The 24,404-nt window shown below is 49.0% G+C and overlaps 1 protein-coding gene across 4 annotated transcripts in view; it reads right to left on the bottom strand.

Annotated features, from left to right (window-relative positions):
• Positions 1-24,404, bottom strand: part of CDK18 (cyclin dependent kinase 18) — a 330,987-nt gene that overhangs the window by 19,824 nt on the left and 286,759 nt on the right. For all 4 annotated transcript variants that reach the window (XM_063955137.1, XM_063955136.1, XM_063955138.1 and 1 more), the window contains 3 exons: positions 5,483-5,603; positions 2,257-2,354; positions 1,520-1,625 (listed from right to left, as the gene is read on the bottom strand). In XM_063955137.1, the coding sequence (XP_063811207.1) occupies positions 1,520-1,625; positions 2,257-2,354; positions 5,483-5,603 (325 nt within the window). The remainder of the gene's footprint in view (positions 1-1,519; positions 1,626-2,256; positions 2,355-5,482; positions 5,604-24,404) is intronic.

The following is a 24,404-nucleotide window of genomic DNA, read 5'->3' as shown; positions in this document are numbered from 1 at the left end:
GCCCTAGGCATAGGTAAACTAGGCAAATGCCTAGGGCATTTGGTATGCCATGGGGCACAAGCAGCTTCTGCTGATTAAAATTATATGTGGCATGCCTATATTCTGTGTGTGACTGTGGCTGTAGCTGCATATGAAATGCTACGTTATTTCTGGAAATCAGTGTAACGTAGCATTTCGTATGCAGATACAGTAAAAATCGCACACATAATATAGGCATGCCACATATAATTTTAATCAGCAGAAGCTGCTTGTGCATCCTAGCCACATAGTAATGCAAATGAGAAGCATTTTCATCCAAAAAGGCGCTCAACATTAGCAATATAACCAACCCAAATCTAAATCTCTCTGTACATGTTAAATCTGTCCCACCTGCAATGCACATGGTTTTGCCCATTAGGGGAAAATGTTATTTTGCAATCAACCTTGAATTAGGCTCATAAGGTAAAGTGGTACTATTGTGTAATGTAACGTGAATAAGGGATGCTATCACATGATAAAATGTGAATAAAGATGCAGTACTGTGTGGCGTAATTTGAATTGGGTGTATTATTGTGTGGCCATGCCTCTTCCCAGTAAGAACATGTCCCTTTTTGAGCTGTGCACCAAATGTGCGCACTGTTCCTATTTAAAATATAGTGGGTAGGAGCACCAAAATCGGGACTGCTATGTGTGAGGGGTGATGGTGCTGGGAAAGGGGCGCGGGGTCAGAGGTGGAACTAGCGGCGTGCTAGGAGGCACCAGCCAAAATCTTGCCTAGGGCATCATATTGGTTAGGGCCGGCTCTGCTCTCCCCCTCAGACTCTCCACCTCTCTACAAAACTTCAAATGGGCTCTCAAGACCCACTTCTTCACCAAACCCAGTCAAATCTCATCCTAACCCTCTGTTCTACAAACACAGCCAAATCTCATCCTAACCCTCTGCTCCACGCTCTCTATGTACCACATCTGTGTCACCCCTGTCTGTCTACCCCTCCCCTTTAGAATGTAAGCTCTCACGAGCAGGGCCCTCTTCCTTCATGTGCTTATCCTTTTTCTTACTTTAATAATCTTCAACTGTACCACATCCAGCAGTCCTCTGCCACCTGATACTTATCTCAGTGTCATCTGCTGATGTAGCTATGTTTATTTACCCTGTACTTGCCCTATATTGTCTTCAACTGTAAGTTGCTGTTTTTCTGTTTTGATCATTTGTTTATGTACTCTGTAATTGGGCGCTGCGGAACCCTTGTGGCGCCATATCAAGGATAATAACAATCTCTGCACTGTATTTTGCACTGCACTACACCTTGTAGAACAATATGGGGTGCACTAGACCTGGTAGAATAATATGGGGAGATGTATCACACCTTCCAGAGATGTAAAGTGGAAAAGTTACCAATAGCAACCTCAGCTTCTGTCATTTCATAGACTGTCCTAGATAAATGACAGCTACAAGCTGACTGGGTGCTATAGGTAACTTATCCACTGTATCTCTCTCCAAGGTTTAATACATCTCCCATTAGTGTTCTCCATGACTTACCGTGGTGTGTGGCTTTTCAACGGTTGTGAACGGTACTGCGGAAAGCCATACGCCTTAAACTCTTTATTAGATGATATTCCAGACCATGTTTCCTCTGTCGGTGTTCCTATTGAGGCAAGGTAAAACATATTTTGTTGCTGTTAATTCATTTATAGCGACAGTTTTTACACATATATGGTCTAAGGGGGTCATTGAGATCTAAATGCAGCTCCGCGTCTGTACACAGCGGCTGCATTCGGGTGGTCTGGGCATGTGCACTGGCTGCAGTGCACATGCCCGACCTTGCACACTGTGGGCGCAGTGTGATTGACAGCGGCAGACGTTTGCGGGGCAGCGGCGCATCAGGTTTTTTGTTTTGGGGAGGTGGGTGGTGGTGGGCCAAATGAGGGCGGTCCAGGAGAGTTTTTGGGGCTCCTGCGTGAAGTCACATGCAGCCACTCCGACTATAAAAAAATGGCTGCAGGCCACTGACAGTGTAGCTATGTTGCACTGTTAGGGATTAAACCTTAGTTTGATGCGTCCGCAATTTAATTATGGACACATCGCGAGGCGGCGCTACACATGCTGGGTGGCCTTGACCTGTGCTGGGCGACCCCCAGCATGTGAGGAGATGGATGCAGATCTGGCTGCGTATGCGAATCAGGTCTTAAATTCATATGCATCTCTCGAACAGGTCCTTAAACGAGATAAAGTCCTTGATCACCACCTTGTGGAAGGATAAAATACTGCAGACTCACCAAGTAGTCTAAAGATTAAGTGCAGCTCCTCTTTTACTGTAGAACCAGGAAACATGGGTCGCCCAGTGGACATTTCATACAAGATGCAGCCAACTCCCCTACATGAGAACAAACTATTACAACATGTATACACCAAATCACTTACTCTCTTAGTCACTCAGATTCTTTTACCACCTGGAAGCACGCACATTTAGTTTATGTACAATACTCGCAGCGTTTAACAATAGGAAACTTGAACTTACTTGTGAATAGTGTGTGTGTGTGTGTGTGTGTGTGTGTGTGTGTGTGTATGTATGTGTATATGTATATATATATATATATATATATAGAGAGAGAGAGAGAGAGAGAGCAAGCTTTGTTTATGTTTTTGATAACTACAGAAAGTTCATATATTTCTCTTCACTGAGCACCATACATATAGGGGGTAATTCTGAGTTGATCGCAGCAGGATTTTTGTTAGCAGTTGGGCAAAACCATGTGCACTGCAGGGGAGGCAGATATAACATGTGCCTCTGGGTATAAGGTAGTCTTTTCCTGCAAGGCCATGCCCCTTGCAACAAAGCCACGCGCGGTGCAAATTCTTTATTCTTGCAAAGGTCCCCCCACTGTAGCTCCTCCCATATTACCCACAGCTCCGCCCACCCACAGGAGTTCCTGAACCTATTTTCCTACAAAAATAACACTGTGTATAGTACTCTATCAGATCTCTCTGGTGCATCTGTATGCATTGCATACAGTAGTATTTCCCTTCCATTGATATACTACTGTATGCATATAGACCCACCAGAGAGATCTGATCCATTCATCACAACTGGGTGTATTCACATATTGAACTACCTACCACTCCGATTGCTGCATTGTATTATACAGGCGGGTTATACAGAAGTACTTTAATCCATAAAGTGTCCCGTTATACCCATTTGAATACACAGTACATAGCGTTAGATAAGTTTTACTATCCATGCGGATGTACTGGCAGCATCTAAGTACTGCTACACATATATAGCTTTTTGGAAAAGGCAGCTGTTAAAGGTGAAAATAAAGTTTCTGGTTTTCAGAATTTTTCACGTGCTATTATTTAATTCAAATCAGTTGCTGTGGCAGATGGGCACAACATGTGCATTAAGGGGGTGATTCAGACCTGATCTCTGCTGTGCGTTTTCGCACGCAGGACAGCAAAGTTAGTAGTCCAGTGATCAGGTCTGAATCACCCCCAAAAACCTTGGGACAGATGTAATGCACTGGAGAAGTGATAAAGCAGTGATAAAGAAGTGATAAGTGGAAGGTGATAATGCACCAGGCAACCATTACGGGTTTGAAAAATGACAGTTAAGGGGGGTACTCACGGAGCAATCGCTGCTTAAAATCTAAGCAATCTGACCAGATTGCTTAGATTTTAAGCAGCGATCACTCCGTGTGTACCCCTCACAGCGATAGCGCGCATCGCTATCGCTGGTGCTAGATTGAGCCTGCATGCAGGCCAATCTAGCAGGTCGCTCACTTCACCCGCTGGGTGAAGTGAGCGCCCCCCCGTCTCCCCCTGCATCGCTCAGCACACATCGCGCTCTGCTGAGCGGGGGGAAAGATGTGTGCTGAGCGGTTCGCTCAGAACACATCTCTCCCCAGATCTGCCGGTGAGTACTGGCCTTTTAGGAGCTGATTGGCTGGTGCGTTATCACCTTCCACTTATCACTTATTTATCACTGCTTTATCACTTCTTCAGGCTTAATACATTTGCCCCCTTGTTTGTCTTAGTAGATAGATTATAGAATTTATGTTAATGCACAGATTTTGACATATCCATCTTTAATGAAGTATACTGTATATAGATATTGCCCTAGTGCTTAACGTGTGCACCTGCATGTACTGGTTTATTGAGTTTTGATTCCAAGAAACTGAAACATGTAGTAGAACATATACTTCTATCTTATATAATACAGGGTTTAAGAAAAATCTATTTTAAAAAGCTAACAGAACTGGGATTTAGTGTGCTATAGCCAATGCGTCTCCCAATATTTTGCATGTTTCCACTCTTGCTGGCAGCATGTTGATTAAGACAACCGCCTGCCAAAGAAAAATGACTGGGTTGGAAGGACCAGTGAGAGACCAGACTTCCACTGAGCTGAGAAGAAGCAGGCACGGGCAAGATGTTGGGAACTGTTGCATCATGTGATTACTGAACCTGAAGGAGATATTTTTATTTGTGATATTATCCTTTAATACATTTATTCACCTTCATACAAAGTTGTTGTTTTTTATATACATACTTTTATGTGTTTTTACCAAAGCCTTTAGATCAGAGTTTATTTTATTCTCTATTCTCTATAACACAAAAGTGCCATACTGAAACATATACGGGATGAAGCCATAGGGATATATTCAATTAGGGATGAAAACTGCAGTCTGTCAAAAAGACGGCAGTTTTCGACTTTTTAAGGTCGAATAGTGATTCGACCTATTCAATCCCAGCTGTTTTTTTCGACAAGTCTGGGAATTCGACTTGTCGAATAGTACGTGAATCGGCGGTATAGCTGCCATTTCACGTACTTTTGAGTGAGACGGGGCCAAATTCGACAGGATTTGGCCCTGTTTCCGACCATCTCAGTCTGACATAAAAAAATGTCGGACTGAGATGTGGGACCCAGAAGAGGAGAGGGAAGGGGGGGGGGAGCCGCGGGGAGACGGGGGACAGCCGTGGGCATACAGGGGAGATCAGCGCTACAGCACAGCACTGCAGCAGGATGTCTCACAGCCGCGCCGCTCACGGCAGCGTCCACCTGGCTCCAGCAAGTGAGGTCATGCTTGCTGGAGCCAGGTGGACACTGCCGTGAGGTCGGGCAGCTGTGTGACATCCTCCTGCAGCGCTACTGTAGTGCTGATCTCCTCTGGCTGCCGGCGGCTGTCCCCCGTGGCTCCCCCCCCCCCCCCCCTCTCCTTCTCTGGGTCCTTCATCTCAATTCGACTTTTTAAATGTCGAATTGAGATGAGATTGGATAGGGGTTATCGGATCCATTCCGACAAATGCATGTCGGAATGGATCCGACCCTAATTGAATATACCCCATAAAGTTGATGCAATGGATTTCATTTTGGTTTATACTCCTGAAAATGTGACTTGTAGTATATTGTTAGAAATTATCTTTCATAACACTCTACTATTGGCTACATCCTTGGTCCAATAGATCCTAAGAATGACTGAACCAATACTTGATTCCTCTTTCACTCACCACATGTCTATTGGTGTGCTATATTCTGTAGATCCTAGCAGCACATCGGGTGGCCGGTACCATAATGTCACCACTTCATTGGAGTACGTTTTGGTTGGTACAGACTTGGCTCTGGCAAGACCTGTATACATATAACACAAAGAAGAAACTTCAATGTCATATGAGTGTGTAAACCCTTAATAAAGTACTATTTGAATAGTAGGTGCTGCACTATTATTTACTGAATATGGGTATAACTCTTGCAGACATTGTTTAGTCATCTTAATAAAAAAGATCAAATATACAAGCAAGAGATTTATAGGTTTACCAAATTACAATAATGACTTTAAAATAAAAAAAAATAAAAAAATATTTATTACATCTAAATTAAATAGATTCTAACAGAAATTTAATAAATGATATTCCACAGATATTGGCTGATATAGGGCCTAATTCAGAGCTGAACGCAGCAGCAAATTTGTTAGCAGTTAGACAAAACCATGTGCACTGCGGAGGGGGGGGGGAGATATAACATGTGCAGAGAGAGTTAGAATTGGGTGTGGTGTGTTCAAACTGAAATCTAAATCGCAGTGTAAAAATAAAGCAGCCAGTATTTACCCTGCACAGAAACAAGATAACCCACCCAAATCTAAATCTCTCTGCAAATGTTATATCTGCCCCACCTGCAGTGCACATGGTTTTGCCCAACTGCTAACAAATTTGCTGCTGCAATCAACTCTGAATTACCCCATAGATGTGTCCTCTTACATCCTTGCTGCAGTCAAGCTAAACAGCCCTGCAAGTCACGCCATGCCATAGTGGGACTCAGTAGCGACAAGCATTTTTTTTTCAGTCTTTTGCACCGAAAATGCGTCTTAGATGCAATGTAGTGCAATAGGGCGCACAAACAGCTTCTGCTGATTAAATTATATGATATGCAGCATGTCTATATTTTGTGTGTCATGAACCTGACTGTATTTCTCATATTCTGTGGTTTCTGTGAGCAGCATTTGATTCTTCACTGTGTTCAGCAATCTGGAGTTTAGGCCTAAAAGTCAGCATCCTCTGTTCATTATCCGAAGTTCAGGCTTCAGTGTTTTTCCAGCCTGCTAGGCTTCACTCCACATCAGAGCCTAACATGGAGTACTGACATGACAGGGTCTGATTACCTGACCATGAGCTATCCAATCCTGTGCCAGCCTGAGACTCCCTGAATCATCTGACTCTATTCACCAATCACCAAGGACCAAGAGGTACAGATGGAGCCTTGCTCATCTATACTGTCTATGGCGTTTGTCCTGATCACAGAGTTGCAGTGTGCCTGGACGCAAGGCTGCATATTTTGTCGCAGGGTGCAGGGGCAAACGCAGGCTATTTAGGGGGGAGGGGGTTCCAGATTTATACACACACACACACACACACACACACACACACACACACACACACATATCTCATAGAGGGGGAGAGAGAGAAAGAGACATGGGCACAGAGAGAGGCATGGGGGAGAGTCAGAGGCATGGCGGAGAGAGAGAGGGGCCATGGGGAAAATAAAGTAGCATCGGGAGAGAGAGAGCAAGAGAGACATGGAGAGAGAGAGTTTCCAGAGGCGGGGGTGGTGGTTAGGGTGGTACTGTAGTGTGAGGCTAGGGGATAGGGCTGCTTAGCCTATTATCCCCCAACGGAGCCAGTGCCTTGAGCACAAGCTACATACACTCTACCACCTTTTGAGGCAGGCTGGGAGTATCAGTAGTGAGGATCAGGGTAGGATGGGAGTATCAGTAGTGAGGATCAGGGGAAGGATGGGAGTAGTAGTGCAAAGCAGGGGGAAGGATGGAAGTAGTAGTGGAAAGTAAGAGGCAGGATGGAAGTAGTAGTGTGAAGCAGGGGACAAGCTCGGTGTAGTCATGAAAAAGGATGGGAGTAGTAGTGCAGAGAAGGGGGCAGGCTGGGATTAGCAGTTGGGGAGAACGAGTGATGTTGAGGTGAGAGAGACATGGGGATAGAGAGTGAGACAGGGGAGGGGTAGAGTGAGATATTGGAGAGACAGAGAGAGACAAGGGACTGAAAGGGGATCGATAAGCGACACAAAGGAATAAAACCTGCAAGGCTGTAATAGCTACTATAGACAATAAAATAACCCACATTTTCAGTGTGTGCCACAGGGCAGGGGGGGAATGGGAACAAAAAGCGTCCCTGGAAAAATTTGTACTAGTGGCCCCACATGGGCAGCACCAGAGGTGTAAGGTCTAGCCATGGGCCATGGCAGCAGCACCCTTCCCCCAAGACTTTCCAGATAGTGGGCATGTCCAGCATCAAGGGGGAAGTTAAAAAGAAATAAAATTAAATTTTATGAGCACATTATATGACACACCTTTAGAATTTAGGAAACTATATGTCACGAACCTTGGGCAGCGGCGACCGCGCTTGTCCCTGCGGGTGGCCTGGTCTGCCCGGCGCCTCTCTTCCCCTGACGGTCTCCGGCTTCAGCGGCGGGTCGGCGCTGCTCTCCGGCGGCTTCCCGGAAGCAAGGACGCCGCCATCACAAGCGAGGGCAAGGAGGCGGAGCAGGTCTGACGTCACCTGCCTGCTCCGCCAATCAGGCTAGGGCGGGGAATTTAAAATCAGATACCAGGCAGAGATCCGGTGCCTGAGTATCTTCGTTTCTCCTGCGGAAGCTGTGATTCCAGAGCTCCCTCGTCCCTGCAAGCATCCTGTGCTTCCAAGCATCCTGTGCCTCCAAGCATCCTGTGCCTCCAAGCATCCTGAGCCTCCAAGTATCTCCGTGCCTCCAATTATCTCCGTGCCTCCAATTATCTCCGTGCCTCCAAGCACCTCCGTGCCTCCAAGCACCTCCGTGCCTCCAGTTACCTCCAAGCACCTCGTGCCTCCAAGCGCCTCATCCCTCCAAACACCTCGGTGTCTCCAAACACCTCCGTGCCTCCAAGCACCTCCGTGCCTCCAGTTACCTCCAAGCACCTCGTGCCTCCAAGCGCCTCATCCCTCCAAACACCTCGGTGTCTCCAAACACCTCCGTGCCTCCAAGCACCTCCGTGCCTCCAAGCACCTCCGTGCCTCCAAGCACCTCCGTGCCTCCAGTTACCTCCAAGCACCTCGTGCCTCCAAGCACCTCATCCCTCCAAACACCTCGGTGTCTCCAAACACCTCCGTGCCTCCAAGCACCTCCGTGCCTCCAAGCACCTCCGTGCCTCCAAGCACCTCCGTGCCTCCAGTTACCTCCGTGTCTCCAAGCACCTCGTGCCTCCAAGCACCTCATCCCTCCAAACACCTCGGTGTCTCCAAACACCTCCGTGCCCCAAGCACCTTCGTGCCTCCAAGCACCTCCGTGCCTCCAAGGGCCTCCCTGCACTCCCTGTACTCCCAGCACCTCAGTGCCTCCGATACCACAGTGTCTCCAATATCTCAGTACCCCAGCCTTCAGTATTTCTACAAGTCTTGTCTTACAGGAGACCTTCAAGAATTCCTCTGGGCCTCCCGCCTGCCGTCTTAGTCCTGCATGAGGAAGACCTACATCCGGCCATCTCTACTACGACCCAGTGGCGGTTCCTCTTCCCGGTCATCGGAAGAAGCCCCGAGTCCACAACACTCCCAAACCAGGTCAGTGACAGTATACTCAGGCCACATGGACTCGGGGAATCGGAACACGGACTCGAGTGCCATTCAGAACCTGGCTTCTCGAGTGCAAAGTCAGGAAGCAGCGCAAGGCCAGGTGATGCAGTACCTCCAGCAGTTGTCCGGGCGTCTGGATCAGATTCAGGCGTCTCTGGCCTCAGTAATTCCGGCACCTGTTCCAGTAGTCGCACCAGTTGCCGTTGCCAGCAATGTTCAACCATCGGCCGGTGTCACTCCACGCCTTCAGTTGCCTACTCCGTCCCGCTATAATGGGAATCCCAAAAATTGTCGTGGTTTCTTGAACCAATGCGAGGTACATTTCGAGCTACTTGCACACAACTTTCCTACAGACCGGTCCAAGGTAGCATATATTATTTCTCTGTTGGAAGGTTCTGCTTTGGATTGGGTGTCTCCATTATGGGAACGATCTGATCCCATGGTTTCCAACTACACCAACTTCATCTCGTCCTTTCGAAGGATTTTCGACGAGCCCGGCAGAATGACCACTGCTTCTTCCGATTTGCTCCGTGTTCGGCAGGGCGCCCGTTCCGTGGGCCAGTACGTGGTTCATTTCCAGACCATTGCTTCCGAACTACGCTGGAATAATGACGCCCTGAGAGCTGCCTTCTGGAACGGTCTTTCCGACCGGCTGAAAGATGAGCTGGTTACTAGAGATCTGCCGGATCCATTAGAAGATTTGATTTCCCTTTGCGTCAAGGTGGATCTTCGGATGCAAGAGCGTGGAAGAGAACGTAGCCGTTCGGATCGTTCCAGGTTCCGGAATCCTACTCCTAGGCCGGTGGCCTTACCCAGCTCAGATGAGCCCATGCAAATTAACCGCTCCCGACTGTCTCCGGAAGAACGACAGCGTCGTCGTGAGGGTAAACTCTGTCTTTACTGTGGAGCCGCAGATCATTTTCTTAAATCTTGTAAGGCCCGTCCGGGAAACGGGCAGGCCTAGCTTGTTCCGGTGGAGTCAAGCTGGGAGTTACGACAAAAGCTTCTCCAACTTCGGACTGCTTGCTTCCAGTAACTCTAGTCTCCAATTCAGTCTCCAGGTCTTGTGAAGCCCTATTGGATTCCGGAGCTGCAGGGAACTTCGTTTCTTCTTTCTGTGCCCAAAGTTTGGGTTTAAAGTTACGGCCTATTGAGCGGCCAATTTCACTGACGGCTATCAACGGGACTAGAATTTCCAAAGGTCTTATAATGTGGCGCACGGGGCCAGTTAAGCTGCAGGTCGGGGCCCTACATCAGGAAGATTTGGAACTCTTGGTAATCCCAGAAATGCCTCATGATCTGGTTCTTGGAATGCCTTGGCTGAAAAGTCATAATCCCCACATCGACTGGAAGTCGTCACAAATTCTGTCCTGGAGTCCCTTTTGTCACACTAATTGTCTTACTCCTGTTTGTCCGCTCCGTGTTACCTCCAAAACGGATGAAGAGCACATTCCGGAGGCATATCAAGGGTACAAGGACGTATTTTCGGAACAAGCTGCTGACCTGTTACCACCTCACAGGCCTTGGGACTGCCCTATTGACCTTGTCCCAGGGAAGACGCCACCTCGTGGTCGCACATATCCTCTGTCTCTTCCCGAGACTCAAGCCATGTCGGAGTATATTAAGTCCAATATGCTCAAGGGATTCATTCGCCCCTCTTCCTCCCCTGCCGGTGCAGGCTTCTTTTTCGTGAAGAAAAAGGACGGGGGGTTGAGACCATGCATCGACTACCGCGGCCTAAACGACATTACTATTAAGAATAAATACCCCTTGCCACTAATCACAGAGTTATTTGATAGGGTTCGTGGTGCCCGCATTTTTTCAAAACTCGACTTGAGAGGAGCTTACAATCTTATACGCATCCGAGAGGGGGATGAATGGAAGACTGCCTTTAATACCCGAGATGGGCATTACGAATACTTGGTGATGCCGTTTGGTCTTAGTAATGCTCCCGCGGTTTTCCAGGGGTTCGTCAACGAAATCTTTCGTGATATGCTGTATCAGAGCGTTGTGGTATATCTGGACGACATACTGATTTTTTCCAAGAATCTTGTCGAACACAGGACTCAAGTCAAAGAGGTGCTACACCGTTTACGAGAGAATCATCTCTACGCCAAGCTTTCCAAATGTACCTTTGAAGTAACATCTATTCCGTTCCTCGGTTATGTCATCTCGGGGACGGAGCTTCGCATGGATCCGGAAAAGTTGTCGGCCATTCGTGACTGGACTCAGCCTCTTTCCCTGAAAGCAATACAAAGGTTCCTGGGCTTTGCGAACTACTACAGGAAATTCATTAAGGGTTTCTCCACCATTGTTGCGCCCATTACTGCCCTGACGAGGAAGGGTTCTAATCCTAGTTTGTGGCCTCCGGAAGCCATTGTAGCTTTTTCTCGCTTAAAGTTAGCTTTCATGACGGCTCCAGTTCTCCAACAACCAAATTTCGAGGAACCCTTCTTCTTAGAAGTTGATGCATCTTCAGTCGGGGTTGGGGCTGTTCTCTCCCAGTATTCCTCTGATAAAAAATTACATCCGTGTGGCTTCCATTCTCGTAAATTCTCTCCAGCCGAACGAAATTACACTATTGGAGACCAGGAACTCTTGGCAATCAAATCTGCCTTGGAAGAATGGAGATATCTTCTAGAAGGGGCTAAACATGTGTTTACCATCTACACGGATCACAAGAATTTGCTGTACATCAAATCCGCACAATGCTTGAATCCTCGCCAGGCGAGATGGGCACTTTTCTTTTCCCGATTCTCGTTCATTATCAAGTACCGGGCCGGGACTCTCAATATTAAAGCAGATGCGCTTTCTCGTTCACAAGTTCCCACAGACGAGGATGAACCTCCGGAGCGGGGTTTAATTCTGAATCCAGTTTCTGTCTCTGCTGCTTTAACTACTCCAGCTCCTCCTCCTGGAAGAATGTCCGTGCCAGCTAGATTCCGCCCAGGAATACTACTGTGGGCCCATAACTCCAAGTTTTCCGGTCATCCCGGCGCTCAGAAGATGTACAAGTTTCTGCAAAGGTCTTACTGGTGGAACACCATGAGGAAGGATGTACAAGATTGCGTTAATTCGTGTCCCCAATGTACACAACATAAATCTCCTCGTCTGCCTCCTGCAGGGTTACTTCGTCCTCTGCCTATCCCTGTGAGACCCTGGACTCACATTTCCATGGACTTCATCACTGATTTGCCCTGTTCCAAGGGTTGCAACACCGTTTGGGTTATCGTTGACCGTTTTTCGAAGATGGCACACTTTGTGCCCTTGACTGGTCTCCCGACAGCACCGAAACTGGCTCTATTGTTTATCCGAGAACATTTTCGTTTGCATGGGTTGCCACAAGAGATTGTTTCTGACCGTGGAGTACAGTTCACCGCCAGGTTTTGGAAAGCCCTTTGTTCAACTCTACACATTAAACTTAAGTTTTCGTCTGCTTATCATCCCCAAACTAATGGGCAAACGGAACGAGTCAATCAAGATCTAGAGACTTTTCTTCGTTTGTATCTCTCTCCTTCACAGGACAACTGGGTGGAGTTGTTGCCTTGGGCGGAGTTTGCCCATAACCATTTGTTTCATTCTTCCACTGGGGAATCACCATTTTTCGTCAACTACGGGTTCCATCCCCGTGTTCCGGAATTTCCAAACCTTCCGATAATAGAGGTTCCTGCTGTAGTGTCCACTCTACGACACTTTGGACAAATTTGGAGAAAGGTTCATGCTAATCTTAAGCAGGTTTCTGTTCGGTACAAGTTCTTCGCAGATAAGAAACGGCAAGCCGCACCTCAATATAAAGTTGGGGACAGGGTATGGCTGTCCACACGGAATCTCCGGTTGAAGGTGCCCACCATGAAATTCGCTCCAAGGTTCATCGGTCCTTACCCTGTGCTACAAGTCTTAAATCCTGTGGTCTGTAAACTGGGTTTGCCTGCCCATCTTCGAATACCTAACGCCTTTCATGTTTCTCTACTCCGTCCCCTCATTCTGAATCGGTTCCACTCAGCACTCCCTAGGCCAACGTCCGTAGTGGCAGAAGCTGGAGCGGAGTTTGAAATCAAAACTATTCTTGACTCTCGTTATCTTCATAAAAAATTACAGTACTTGGTGGACTGGAAGGGTTATGGTCCTGAGGAGAGAAGTTGGATTGGGGCTACTGAAGTAACGGCTCCTCGTCTGATTCGGATCTTCCACTCCAGACATCCGACTAAGCCCGGGAAGTGTCCAGGGGCCACTCCTGGAGGAGGGGGTACTGTCACGAACCTTGGGAAGCGGCGACCGCGCTTGTCCCTGCGGGTTGCCTGGTCTGCCCGGCGCCTCTCTTCCCCTGACGGTCTCCGGCTTCAGCGGCGGGTCGGCGCTGCTCTCCGGCGGCTTCCCGGAAGCAAGGACGCCGCCATCACAAGCGAGGGCAAGGAGGCGGAGCAGGTCTGACGTCACCAGCCTGCTCCGCCAATCAGGCTAGGGCGGGGAATTTAAAATCAGATACCAGGCAGAGATCCGGTGCCTGAGTATCTTCGTTTCTCCTGCGGAAGCTGTGATTCCAGAGCTCCCTCGTCCCTGCAAGCATCCTGTGCTTCCAAGCATCCTGTGCCTCCAAGCATCCTGTGCCTCCAAGCATCCTGAGCCTCCAAGTATCTCCGTGCCTCCAATTATCTCCGTGCCTCCAATTATCTCCGTGCCTCCAATTATCTCCGTGCCTCCAAGCACCTCCGTGCCTCCAAGCACCTCCGTGCCTCCAGTTACCTCCAAGCACCTCGTGCCTCCAAGCGCCTCATCCCTCCAAACACCTCGGTGTCTCCAAACACCTCCGTGCCTCCAAGCACCTCCGTGCCTCCAAGCACCTCCGTGCCTCCAAGCACCTCCGTGCCTCCAGTTACCTCCAAGCACCTCGTGCCTCCAAGCGCCTCATCCCTCCAAACACCTCGGTGTCTCCAAACACCTCCGTGCCTCCAAGCACCTCCGTGCCTCCAAGCACCTCCGTGCCTCCAGTTACCTCCAAGCACCTCGTGCCTCCAAGCACCTCATCCCTCCAAACACCTCAGTGTCTCCAAACACCTCCGTGCCTCTAAGCACCTCCGTGCCTCCAAGCACCTCCGTGCCTCCAAGCACCTCCGTGCCTCCAGTTACCTCCGTGTCTCCAAGCACCTCGTGCCTCCAAGCACCTCATCCCTCCAAACACCTCGGTGTCTCCAAACACCTCCGTGCCCCAAGCACCTTCGTGCCTCCAAGCACCTCCGTGCCTCCAAGGGCCTCCCTGCACTCCCTGTACTCCCAGCACCTCAGTGCCTCCGATACCACAGTGTCTCCAATATCTCAGTACCCCAGCCTTCAGTATTTCTACAAGTCTTGTCTTACAGGAGACCTTCAAGAATTCCTCTGGGCCTCCCGCCTGCCGTCTTAGTCCTGCATGAGCAAGACCTACATCCGGCCATCTCTACTACGACCCAGTGGCGGTTCCTCTTCCCGGTCATCGGAAGAAGCCCCGAGTCCACAACACTCCCAAACCAGGTCAGTGACACTATATAATTCTTTAGAAAGATATATTTTCTTGCTTATTAAACCAACTGTATCCCAATCACTATTCACTCAATCTTATATGTCAGCCAAGCAGGCAGACAGAGTATACACTAGATCATCTGCAATCACAGGCTAGGTGGCAAAGTAATTTTCATATATGCAAATTATTTAGCATCTTATTCATTATGTCTATAAAAAGGACCACATGTCCTCAAACAAAACAGGCCCCACAGGTGCGTCGGCCCACCAGGAATCTTCCCTGTAAACCCTATGGCCAATCCGCCTCTGGCCACAGGGTGACTATACTTACTAGCTTGTTCACTGCTTCTACAGTCACACAGCGTGCATGGCCTTCATAGAGTAGGAGCAGGTCCCGCAGCTTGCTTCCACCCCACTGTTGGAGGAAGAGCAACCGATGAGGAAAGTAAGGGCTGTGCATGCTGCTCCGCACAGCTGCTGCTGCACAGCCCAATTAACTGAGATTTCCAGCCCTCACCTCCTCTGCCCTCTGAGATCAGTGCCCTGAGTGTGGCTGTACTGCAGCGCTGTCACTACATGACAGCGGGTCATGTTGCTGTTACTTTCTGACAGAGGCCGCGGCTACTGGTAATGAGAGAGCCGGGGTCCAGTCCAGCCAGCAGGAAGTACCCTGGAAATCCCGCTGGCTGGGCCAATTCGCCCCTGGGAGGGGAGGGACATCAGATTGGAAGACACGCTGCCCGGCGCCCGCCTGCACCACCCAGCATGTGAGCACACACCGCGACCGCGATCAGTGCTCCATCATGGGTACAGGGTACAGCCTGTCTGAGCGGGAGACATGCGCTGCAGTAGCCCGTATGACGCTACCATTCGGGCACACACAGCTGCAGTGCCTGCTCCTCCATCACAATCGGTCAGCTGTACCGATATATCGGCGTGCAGGGGGGGTTTCTAGGTACTCGGAAACCCCCCTGCGTACGCGTATGGGATGGCGCATAGAATTAAAGAGGCGTATGACGTTACCAGCAAGTGCAATACCAGTATAAAAAAGAATGTATACCAGCGCTGGCTGAACAAATTATTAGAAAGATGGTTTGCTTTATGTAAAAGAAATAACAATTTATTAACAAATCTTATATAAAGACAATTTAAAAGAAAATGAATTCCTGTTGTCACTAGGTGGCAATGTAGAATGAAAATGTCTTATCTGGATAAGTTGATTAAATGAATTTAGCACTCTCCTGTGTTAGCAATGTCCATTCCTAAAGGCTAGGACAACCTCCCCGTGTGCATTCACTGTAAGGTAAATAATTACCAGATCCACAGAATGATAGGCATCAGCATTAGGATAAATCCATTTTAGAGCTGTAGAGGTGGATCAGACCGGTTTGAAGAATATGTCCAGTGATGGGAGGTCCAAATTGTGCCGAAGGATGACAGGAACCTTGCAGGCCGGTTTGGAGAGTGAGGTCCAGATAAATGGAATAAGCTCAACGCGTTTCACTGGTATAATCCAGCTTCCTCAGGAGCATAAATCCCATGAGCATTGGGTGCTCTATTTATACCCATCCTAATGATTTGATAAGCACCACCTGTTTGGGCCATTAAAATACATAGAAGCAAACCATCCAAAATAACAACATAGAAATCTACCAATTAAGATCACAATCATGATATACATTTCTAAAATATATTTCATTTAAAAAGGAGTGTTATTACCTTATTTGTAAGGAAAAAAACATAAGATAGTGCCGATCATGTGATGTGCCTCATCACATGATCGACAAAAGTGGCAGTCTCATTGGTCCTGAAGCGTCTCTATAGTCATGTGATCTTTATCACATGACCGGGTTTTAATATCCCCTTCATCTGAGGTACACTCATTCTCTTAGAGTGACCTCGAAAATTAGTCTAAGATGCAATTTCGCTAGAAAAAAATGGGGAAAAAAGACAAAACGGTGCTACCGAGTCCCGTTGCGGTACGGTGTGACTTCAAGGGCTGTTTAGCCCTGTATCGCTATGTGAATAATAAAACGTTCCAGGAAAACACTGTAGCAGAGCATTTTGTATGCAAATACAGCCGCAGTAACACAGAATATAGGCATGCTGCATATAATTTTAATCAGCAGAAGCTGCTTGTGCGTCCTATTACATTACTTTGCGTTTAAGACACATTTTCGTGGAAAAAACTGCAAACAAAGACTATTGGTGCTACTGAGTCCCGCCATGATATGGTGTGACTTCAAGGGCTGTTTAGAGTGACTGCAGTAAGGATGTAAGAGGACACATCTGTAGATTGGCTCAGCGTCTCCAATGCACACCATGATATGGTGTGACTTCAAGGGCTGTTTAGAGTGACTGCAGCAATGATGTAAGAGGACACATCTGTAGATTGCCTCAGCGTCTCCAATGCACGCAAAGAAAAGCACAGTTCAGAGTTCTACACAGCTTGGCATAGTGGTATCACCGATGCTCAGTGCCGGATTAAGGGCCACATGGGCCTGGAGCTGAAAATGTTAAAAGGCCTATACTGAGAAGAGGAGGAGCTGTGACTAGTGCTGTGTGGGTATGGCCAGAGCCATATGGGTGTCTACACCCAATACACTATGAGCCCTAATGTCTCTAATAGAAAATATGCATAATTTTGTGAGAAAAAAAAACAAAAAACTATTTTAATACTTATGAATGTTTGGCCAGCTGTGTGCCTGGTCATCATCCTGTGCCCGGCATGATGGGCCTATTTATTTTTATGTGGAGGCCTGGAGCTGGAGCTCCATCCGCCCCATTGTTAATCTGGCCCTGCCGATGCTTGCCAAGCCCGCAAAGGACACACTTGTATTGTATATCTGTGTAAGGATTAGCAGCCACTGTTTTTTTTCTAATTTTGCCAAAACAAGTCCTTTCATACTTTGTATACAGTCTCAGACATGCACACAGATATACTGTCAAAATTAGAATAAAACTGTACGTGCTACTTAGTACACAAATATACAAGTGTGCCTTTTCAAATGATGAGAGTCTTATCTCTATAAGACGGAGCAATGGACCATTGCTTTAACACATGTTTGCGCATGTATACACTATTTTGGTTTATTTATTTATTAATTATTTTTTTGGTCCCAACAGAGAATATTTTCTGCAGCGTCCCTTTATTTACTATACGCTATACACTTCAAGTTCCTGATTGACTCTCTCCGTGTTACCGTTGGTCTGTGTGTATAACATTACAGTTGTCACTGGCCATTTGCCAGAGCTTGCTAAGAGTACACTATTACAGTATGATTACTGTACTGTACTGTGTATCAATCTGTCGCTATTCGCTCTACAGTACTGGATTAGTGGAGCATTAGCCACCCAGTGGTGAATATGTGTATTGCATGCTGTGCATGTTGTCGCACCTCCACGAGCCTCTCCGTGCAACAATGCAACAATCTGAGCTATACCTAAGGCATGACAAATACTCTGTTTAGGCGGAGAAACTGCAACGATAAGGGAGGCTCCATCTGTATAAGCAGAGGACCTGTGTTTCAGAAGAAACACAGCTCAGTGTGAGCTTAGTAGCTGAGCTCCCTAAGAGGTAACACTAATTACCTTAGTTCCTGTAAACCTCTGCTCTTTTGCTACCCAGTCCTGATTACAGGTGTGTTACCAGTTATATCCAGAACCAGCCTGGATTACAGTTGCGTTACCAGTTTTATCTGCTACCAGCCCAGATTACAGTTACGTTACCAGTTATACTGGTACCCAGCCCAGTTTACAGTGCATTGCATTACCAGTTATACCGGTACCCAGCCCGGTTCACAGTGCATTACCAGTCATACAGGTACCCAGCCTGGTTCACAGTGCGCTACCAGTCAGATCTGGTAACCAGCCTGGTTTAGCCATATCCGGTATCCAGCCCGGTTCTCAGTCACACCAGTAACCAGCCAGGTCCATAGTGCTCCGGTAACCAGCCCGGTTCAGGCACGCTGGATACCAGCCTGGTTCAACGTCTTCAGCTCTCCTCCCAGATCTGCGTAACTCCAGAGAACCTATTTCATAGTTCACATTGGGTACGCAAACACCTACTCCTGTGACAGTATATCCAGTTCGTTCTCACCAATACATTTCTCTGACGTCCTAGTGGATGCTGGGGACTCCGTAAGGACCATGGGGAATAGACGGGCTCCGCAGGAGACTGGGCACTCTAAAGAAAGATTTAGGACTATCTGGTGTGCACTGGCTCCTCCCCCTATGACCCTCCTCCAAGCCTTAATTAGATTTCTGTGCCCGGCTGAGCTGGATGCACACTAGGGGCTCTCCTGAGCTCCTAGGAAGAAAGTGTTTGTTAGGTTTTTTATTTTCAGTGAGACCTGCTGGCAACAGGCTCACTGCATCGAGGGACTAAGGGGAGAAGAAGCGAACCTACCTAAGTGGTGGTAGCTTGGGCTTCTTAGGCTACTGGGCACCATTAGCTCCAGAGGGATCGAACACAGGACCCGACCTCGTCGTCCGTTCCCGGAGCCGCGCCGCCGTCCCCCTTACAGAGCCAGAAGCAAGAAGGTGGTCCGGAAAATCGGCGGCTGAAGACTTCTGTCTTCTCCAAGGTAGCGCACAGCACTGCAGCTGTGCGCCATTGCTCCTCATGCACACCACACACTTCGGTCACTGATGGGTGCAGGGCGCTGGGGGGGGGGTGCCCTGAGCAGCAATACTGACACCTTGGCTGGCAAACTGGCACCATATATAGCCCCAGAGGCTATATAGGTGCTTTTTAACCCCTGCCAGAATCCATAAAAATGCGGGAGAAAGTCTGCGAAAAAGGGGCGGAGCTATCTCCTTCAGCACACTGGCGCCATTTTTCCCTCACAGCTCCGTTGGAGGGAAGCTCCCTGGCTCTCCCCTGCAGTCAATACTACAGAAAGGGTTAAAAAGAGATTTAGGCGCAGTATACAATATATATAGGCAGCTATAAGGGAAAACACTCTTATATGTGATATCCCTGTGATATATAGCGCCCTGGTGTGTGCTGGCATACTCTCCCTCTGTCTCCCCAAAGGGCTTTGTGGGGTCCTGTCCTCTGTCAGAGCATTCCCTGTGTGTGTGCTTTGTGTCGGTACGGCTGTGTCGACATGTATGAGGAGGATAATGATGTGGAGGCGGAGCGAATGCCTGTAAATGTGATGTCACCCCCTGCGGGATCGACACCGGTGTGGTTGGACTTATGGAAGGATTACGTGAAAGTGTCAACTCCTTACACAAAAGGTCGACGACACAGAACAGCCAGCTACTCAGCTTGTGCCTGTTCCAGCGTCTCAAATGTCATGGGGGGCTCTAAAAACGCCCGCTACCTCAGATGGCAGAAACAGATGTCGACACGGATACCGACTCCAGTGTCGACGACGATGAGACTAGTGTACCCTCCAAATAGGTCCACCCGTTACATGATTGAGGCAATGAAAAATGTATTACACATTTATGATAATACCCCAGGTACCACATAAAAGGGTATTATGTTTGGTGAGAGAAAACTACCAGTAGTTTTTCCTGCATCTGAGAAATTAAATGAGGTGTGTGAGGAAGCGTGGTCTTCCCCCGGTAAGAAATTGATAATTTCTAAACGGTAATTGGCAGCGTACCCTTTCCCGCCAGAGGATAGGTCACGTTGGGAAACACCCCATAGGGTAGATACAGCGCTTACACGCTTATCAGAAAAGGTGGCACTACCGTCTCCGGATACGGCCGCCCTGAAGGAACCTGCTGATAAAAAGCAGGGGGTTACCCTGAAAGATATAGTCACACACTCGGGCATTATATTGCGACCAGCCATTGCTTCGGCATGGATGTGCAGTGCTCCCGCTGCGTGGTCAGATTCCCTGTCGGAAAATAACTATGGATAGGGACAATATTTTACTGACAATAGAGCATATAAAAGACGTGGTCTTATACATGCGTGATGCACAGAGGGATATTTGCCGGCTGGCATCAAAAATAAGCGCTAGGTCCATTGCCGCCAGACGGGGGTTATGGACTCGGCAATGGTCAGGCGATGCCGACTCGAATCGGCACATGGAAGTTTTGCCCTATAAGGGGGTAAAACTGTTTGGGGATGGTCTTTCAGACCTCGTTTCCACAGCTACTGCTGGGAAATCGAGTTTTTGCCACAGGCTACCCCACAACAAAAGAAAGCACCGTATCATCAAGTACAGTCCTTTCGGCCCCAGAAAAGCAAGAGGGCTAGAGGCTCATCCTTTCTGCCGAGAGGCAAAGGTAGAGGAAAAAGCTGCAGCACACAGCTAGTTCCCAAGAGCAGAAGTCCTCCCTGCGTCCGGTAAGTCCACAGCATGACGCTGGGGCTGCTCAGGCGGACCCGGGTACGGTGGGGGCCCGTCTCAGAAATTTCAGCGCCCAGTGTGCTCTCTCACATGGATCCCTGGGTCCTTCAAGTAGTATCTCAGGGGTACAGGCTGGAGTTCGAGACGTTCTTCCCCCCGCCGTTTCCTAAAATCTGCCTTACCGGCACCTCCCTCTGCTAGGGAGGCGGTGTTGGTGGCTATTCAACACTATAATCACAACAAGTGATTGTCAAGGTGCCCCTCCTTCAGCAAGGAAGGGGTTACTATTCCACAATGGTTGTGGTACCGAAACAGAACGGTTCGGTGAGACCCATCTTAAAATTAAAATACTTGAACTTTTATATCAGAAGATTCAAGATCAAGATGGAATCGCTCAGGGCGGTTATTACGAGCCTGGACGAGGGGGATTACAGGGTCTCCCTGGACATCAAGGATGCGTACCTGCATGTCCCCATTTACCCTCCTCACCAGGAGTACCTCAGATGTGTGGTACAGGACTGTCACTATCAGTTCCAGACGCTGCCGTTGGAGTTGTCCACGGCACCGAAGGTCTTTACCAAGGTAATGGCCGAAATGATGATACTCCTTCGCAAGAAGGAAGTTTTTATTATCCCGTACTTGGACGATCTCCTGATAAAGGCGAGGTCCAAAGAACAGTTGGTAGTGGGGGTAGCACTCTCTCGGGAAGTGCTACAACAGCACGACTGGATTATCAATATCCCAAAGTCACAGCTGGTCCTGACGACACGTCTTCTGTTCCTGGGAATGATTCTGGACACAGACCAGAAAAGAGTGTTTCTTCCAGTGGAAGCACACGAGTCCTGGAAAAAATGGTAGCTTCGTATGAAGCATAATTCCATTCGGAAGGTTCCACGTAAGGACGTTCCAGTGGGACCTGTGGGACAAATGGTCCGGGTCCCATCTACAGATACAACAGCGGATAACCCTGTCGGCAAGAAACAGGTTGTCGCTGCTGTGGTGGCTGCCAGTGGCGTGCGGTGAGGTCAGTGGCTGGTGAGGCACTGCAGCCATAACGTCCCGCCGTGTCCCGCCGATGCCCGCTACTGCCGCTGTCCCTGCATGCGCTGAAGATATGCGTGCTCCCGGAAAAGAGGTCATGATCTTGCAATGATGATGTGGCCACACAGGCACCAAGAACACACACACACACACACACACACACACACACACACACACACACACACACACACACACACACACACACACACACACACACCCACACACACACACCAGTAACACCCCCACCCCTCCATGGAAAGCAAAGATACCAAGATCACCCACACCCACCCCCTCCAGACAGTGCAGGCACTATTATCACTCTCACCAGCAGCACCCCACCCCCCCATCCCCTTCCAGACGGTCCAGACACTATCATCACTCTCACCAGCAGCAGCACCCCCCCCCCCCCCCCAATCCCCTTCCACCAGACAGTGCAGTCACTATGATAGGTCTCACCAGCGGCACCCCCCCCCCCCCTCCCCATCCACTTCCAGACAGTGCAGGCTCTAATATCATATCATACCACCCCACCCCCACCCCCCTCCCCCTCGTCTCTCACCTTCCCGTCTCACTTACTTTACTTTAGTAAATACCGGTGCTGCGTCCACCCGCCGCCTGTCCCCGACACATAGAGAATGAGACTCCTCGCTGTGCCCTGGCCGGGAGCGACATCAGTGACTGCGCCTCCTACTTGCTCCCTCCTGCGAGCGCGTATGACTCCCCAGGCTCCCGGCAGCAGCTCTCCCTCCTCGCAGCGCACCAGGCTTCTGGCTTTGCCCTGTGCCCCTCACCATGCCCCCGCCTCAGCTCAGCCTCTCGGCTCCCAACTTGCGGGGATCGGCGGCAGTGGAGATGCTGGAAGGTAGGGCCGGTGGGGTCAGCGGCATCAGCCGGGGAGAAGCGGCGGCATGGGGAGACGGGTGAAGCAGGCACCGGGAGAGGAGTAGTGGGGAGGGGATGAGCTGGCTCCTGGAGCTTGTAGGCAGGGACTCGGGAGCAGTGTGTTGGTGATAGGGGCGTGCTTTCATATAGGTTGAAAGCACACCCCTGTCAAAGCGGCACTTCTAGTAAGTGCCGCTTTTGCTGCTTTTTTTAATGGGCTTTCACTGCCCAATACTCGGCCCCGCCCCCAGCTTCCGGTCCTTTCTCACTGATAGCGGGAGGCACCGAGAGCGGTGCCTCTGAAGTACATTAAAAGTATTTTTAAATAAGGTAAAAATGATTAAAATAAAGTAAAGGCTAAAGCAGATACTTATGACACAGAACATGTGTCATAAGTATCTTCTTTGTATTATTTTAATCATTAATGATGACAGGGGAGGCACTGCCTCCCCTGCCTCCCCTGACTGCACGTCCCTGGTGGCTGCAGAGGGATCATCTACTAGAGGGCCGCAGATTCGGAATACAGGACTGGGTCCTGGTGAAAACGGAGGTCAGCCTTCGGGGCTGGGGTGCAGTCACACAGGGAAGAAATTTCCAAGGAGATTTCGCTTCACATAAATATTCTGGAGCTAAGGGCCATTTACAATGCCCTATGCCAAGCAAGGCCCCTGCTTCAGAACCAGCCGGTACTGATCCAATCAGACAATATCACGGCGGTCGCCCATGTAAACAGACAGGGCGGCACAAGAAGCAGGATGGCGATGGCAGAAGCCACAAGGATTCTCCGATGGGCGACCTACACCCGGGAGAATGGGGACTTCTTCCAGAAGTTTTCCAAATGCGGGTAAACCGTTGGGAATGACCACGGGTGGACATGATGGCGTCCCGCCTCAACAAAAAGTTGAAAAGATATTGCGCCAGGTCAAGGGACCCTCAGGCGATCGCTGTGGACGCTCTAGTGACACCGTGGGTGTACCAGTCGGTTTATGTGTTTCCTCCTCTACCTCTCATACCCAAGGTACTGAGAATAATAAGAATGCGAGGAGTGAAAACCATACTCGTGGTTCCGGATTGGCCAAGAAGAGCTTGGTACCCGGAACTTCAAGAGATGCTGGCAGAGGACCCTTGGCCTCTGCCGCTCAGACAAGACCTGCTGCAGCAGGGACCCTGTCTGTTCCAAGACTTACCGCGGCTGCGTTTGACGGCATGGCGGTTGAACACCGGATCCTAAAGGAAAAGGGTATTCCGGAGGAAGTCATCCCTACCCTGATCAAAGCCAGGAAGGATGTCACCGCAAGACATTATTACCGCATTTGGAGGAAACATGTTGCTTGGTGTGAGGCCATGAAGGCCCCAAAGGAGGAATTTCAACTGGGTCGATTCCTACACTTCCTGCAAGCAGGGGTGACGTTGGGCCTCAAATTGGGGTCCATCAAGGTCCAGATTTCGGCTCTGTCGATTTTCTTCCAGAAAGAACTGGCTTCACTGCCTGAAGTTCAGACTTTTGTCAAAGGAGTTCTGCATATTCAGCCTCCTTTTGTGCCCCCAGTGGCACCTTGGGATCTCAATGTGGTTTTGGCATT

The sequence above is a fragment of the Pseudophryne corroboree genome, chromosome 2, assembly GCF_028390025.1.
Source record: "Pseudophryne corroboree isolate aPseCor3 chromosome 2, aPseCor3.hap2, whole genome shotgun sequence".
NCBI classification, from domain to species: Eukaryota; Metazoa; Chordata; class Amphibia; order Anura; family Myobatrachidae; genus Pseudophryne; species Pseudophryne corroboree.
Note: the sequence above shows the minus strand (reverse complement) of the source record. Positions and strands in the feature narration are given on the sequence as shown.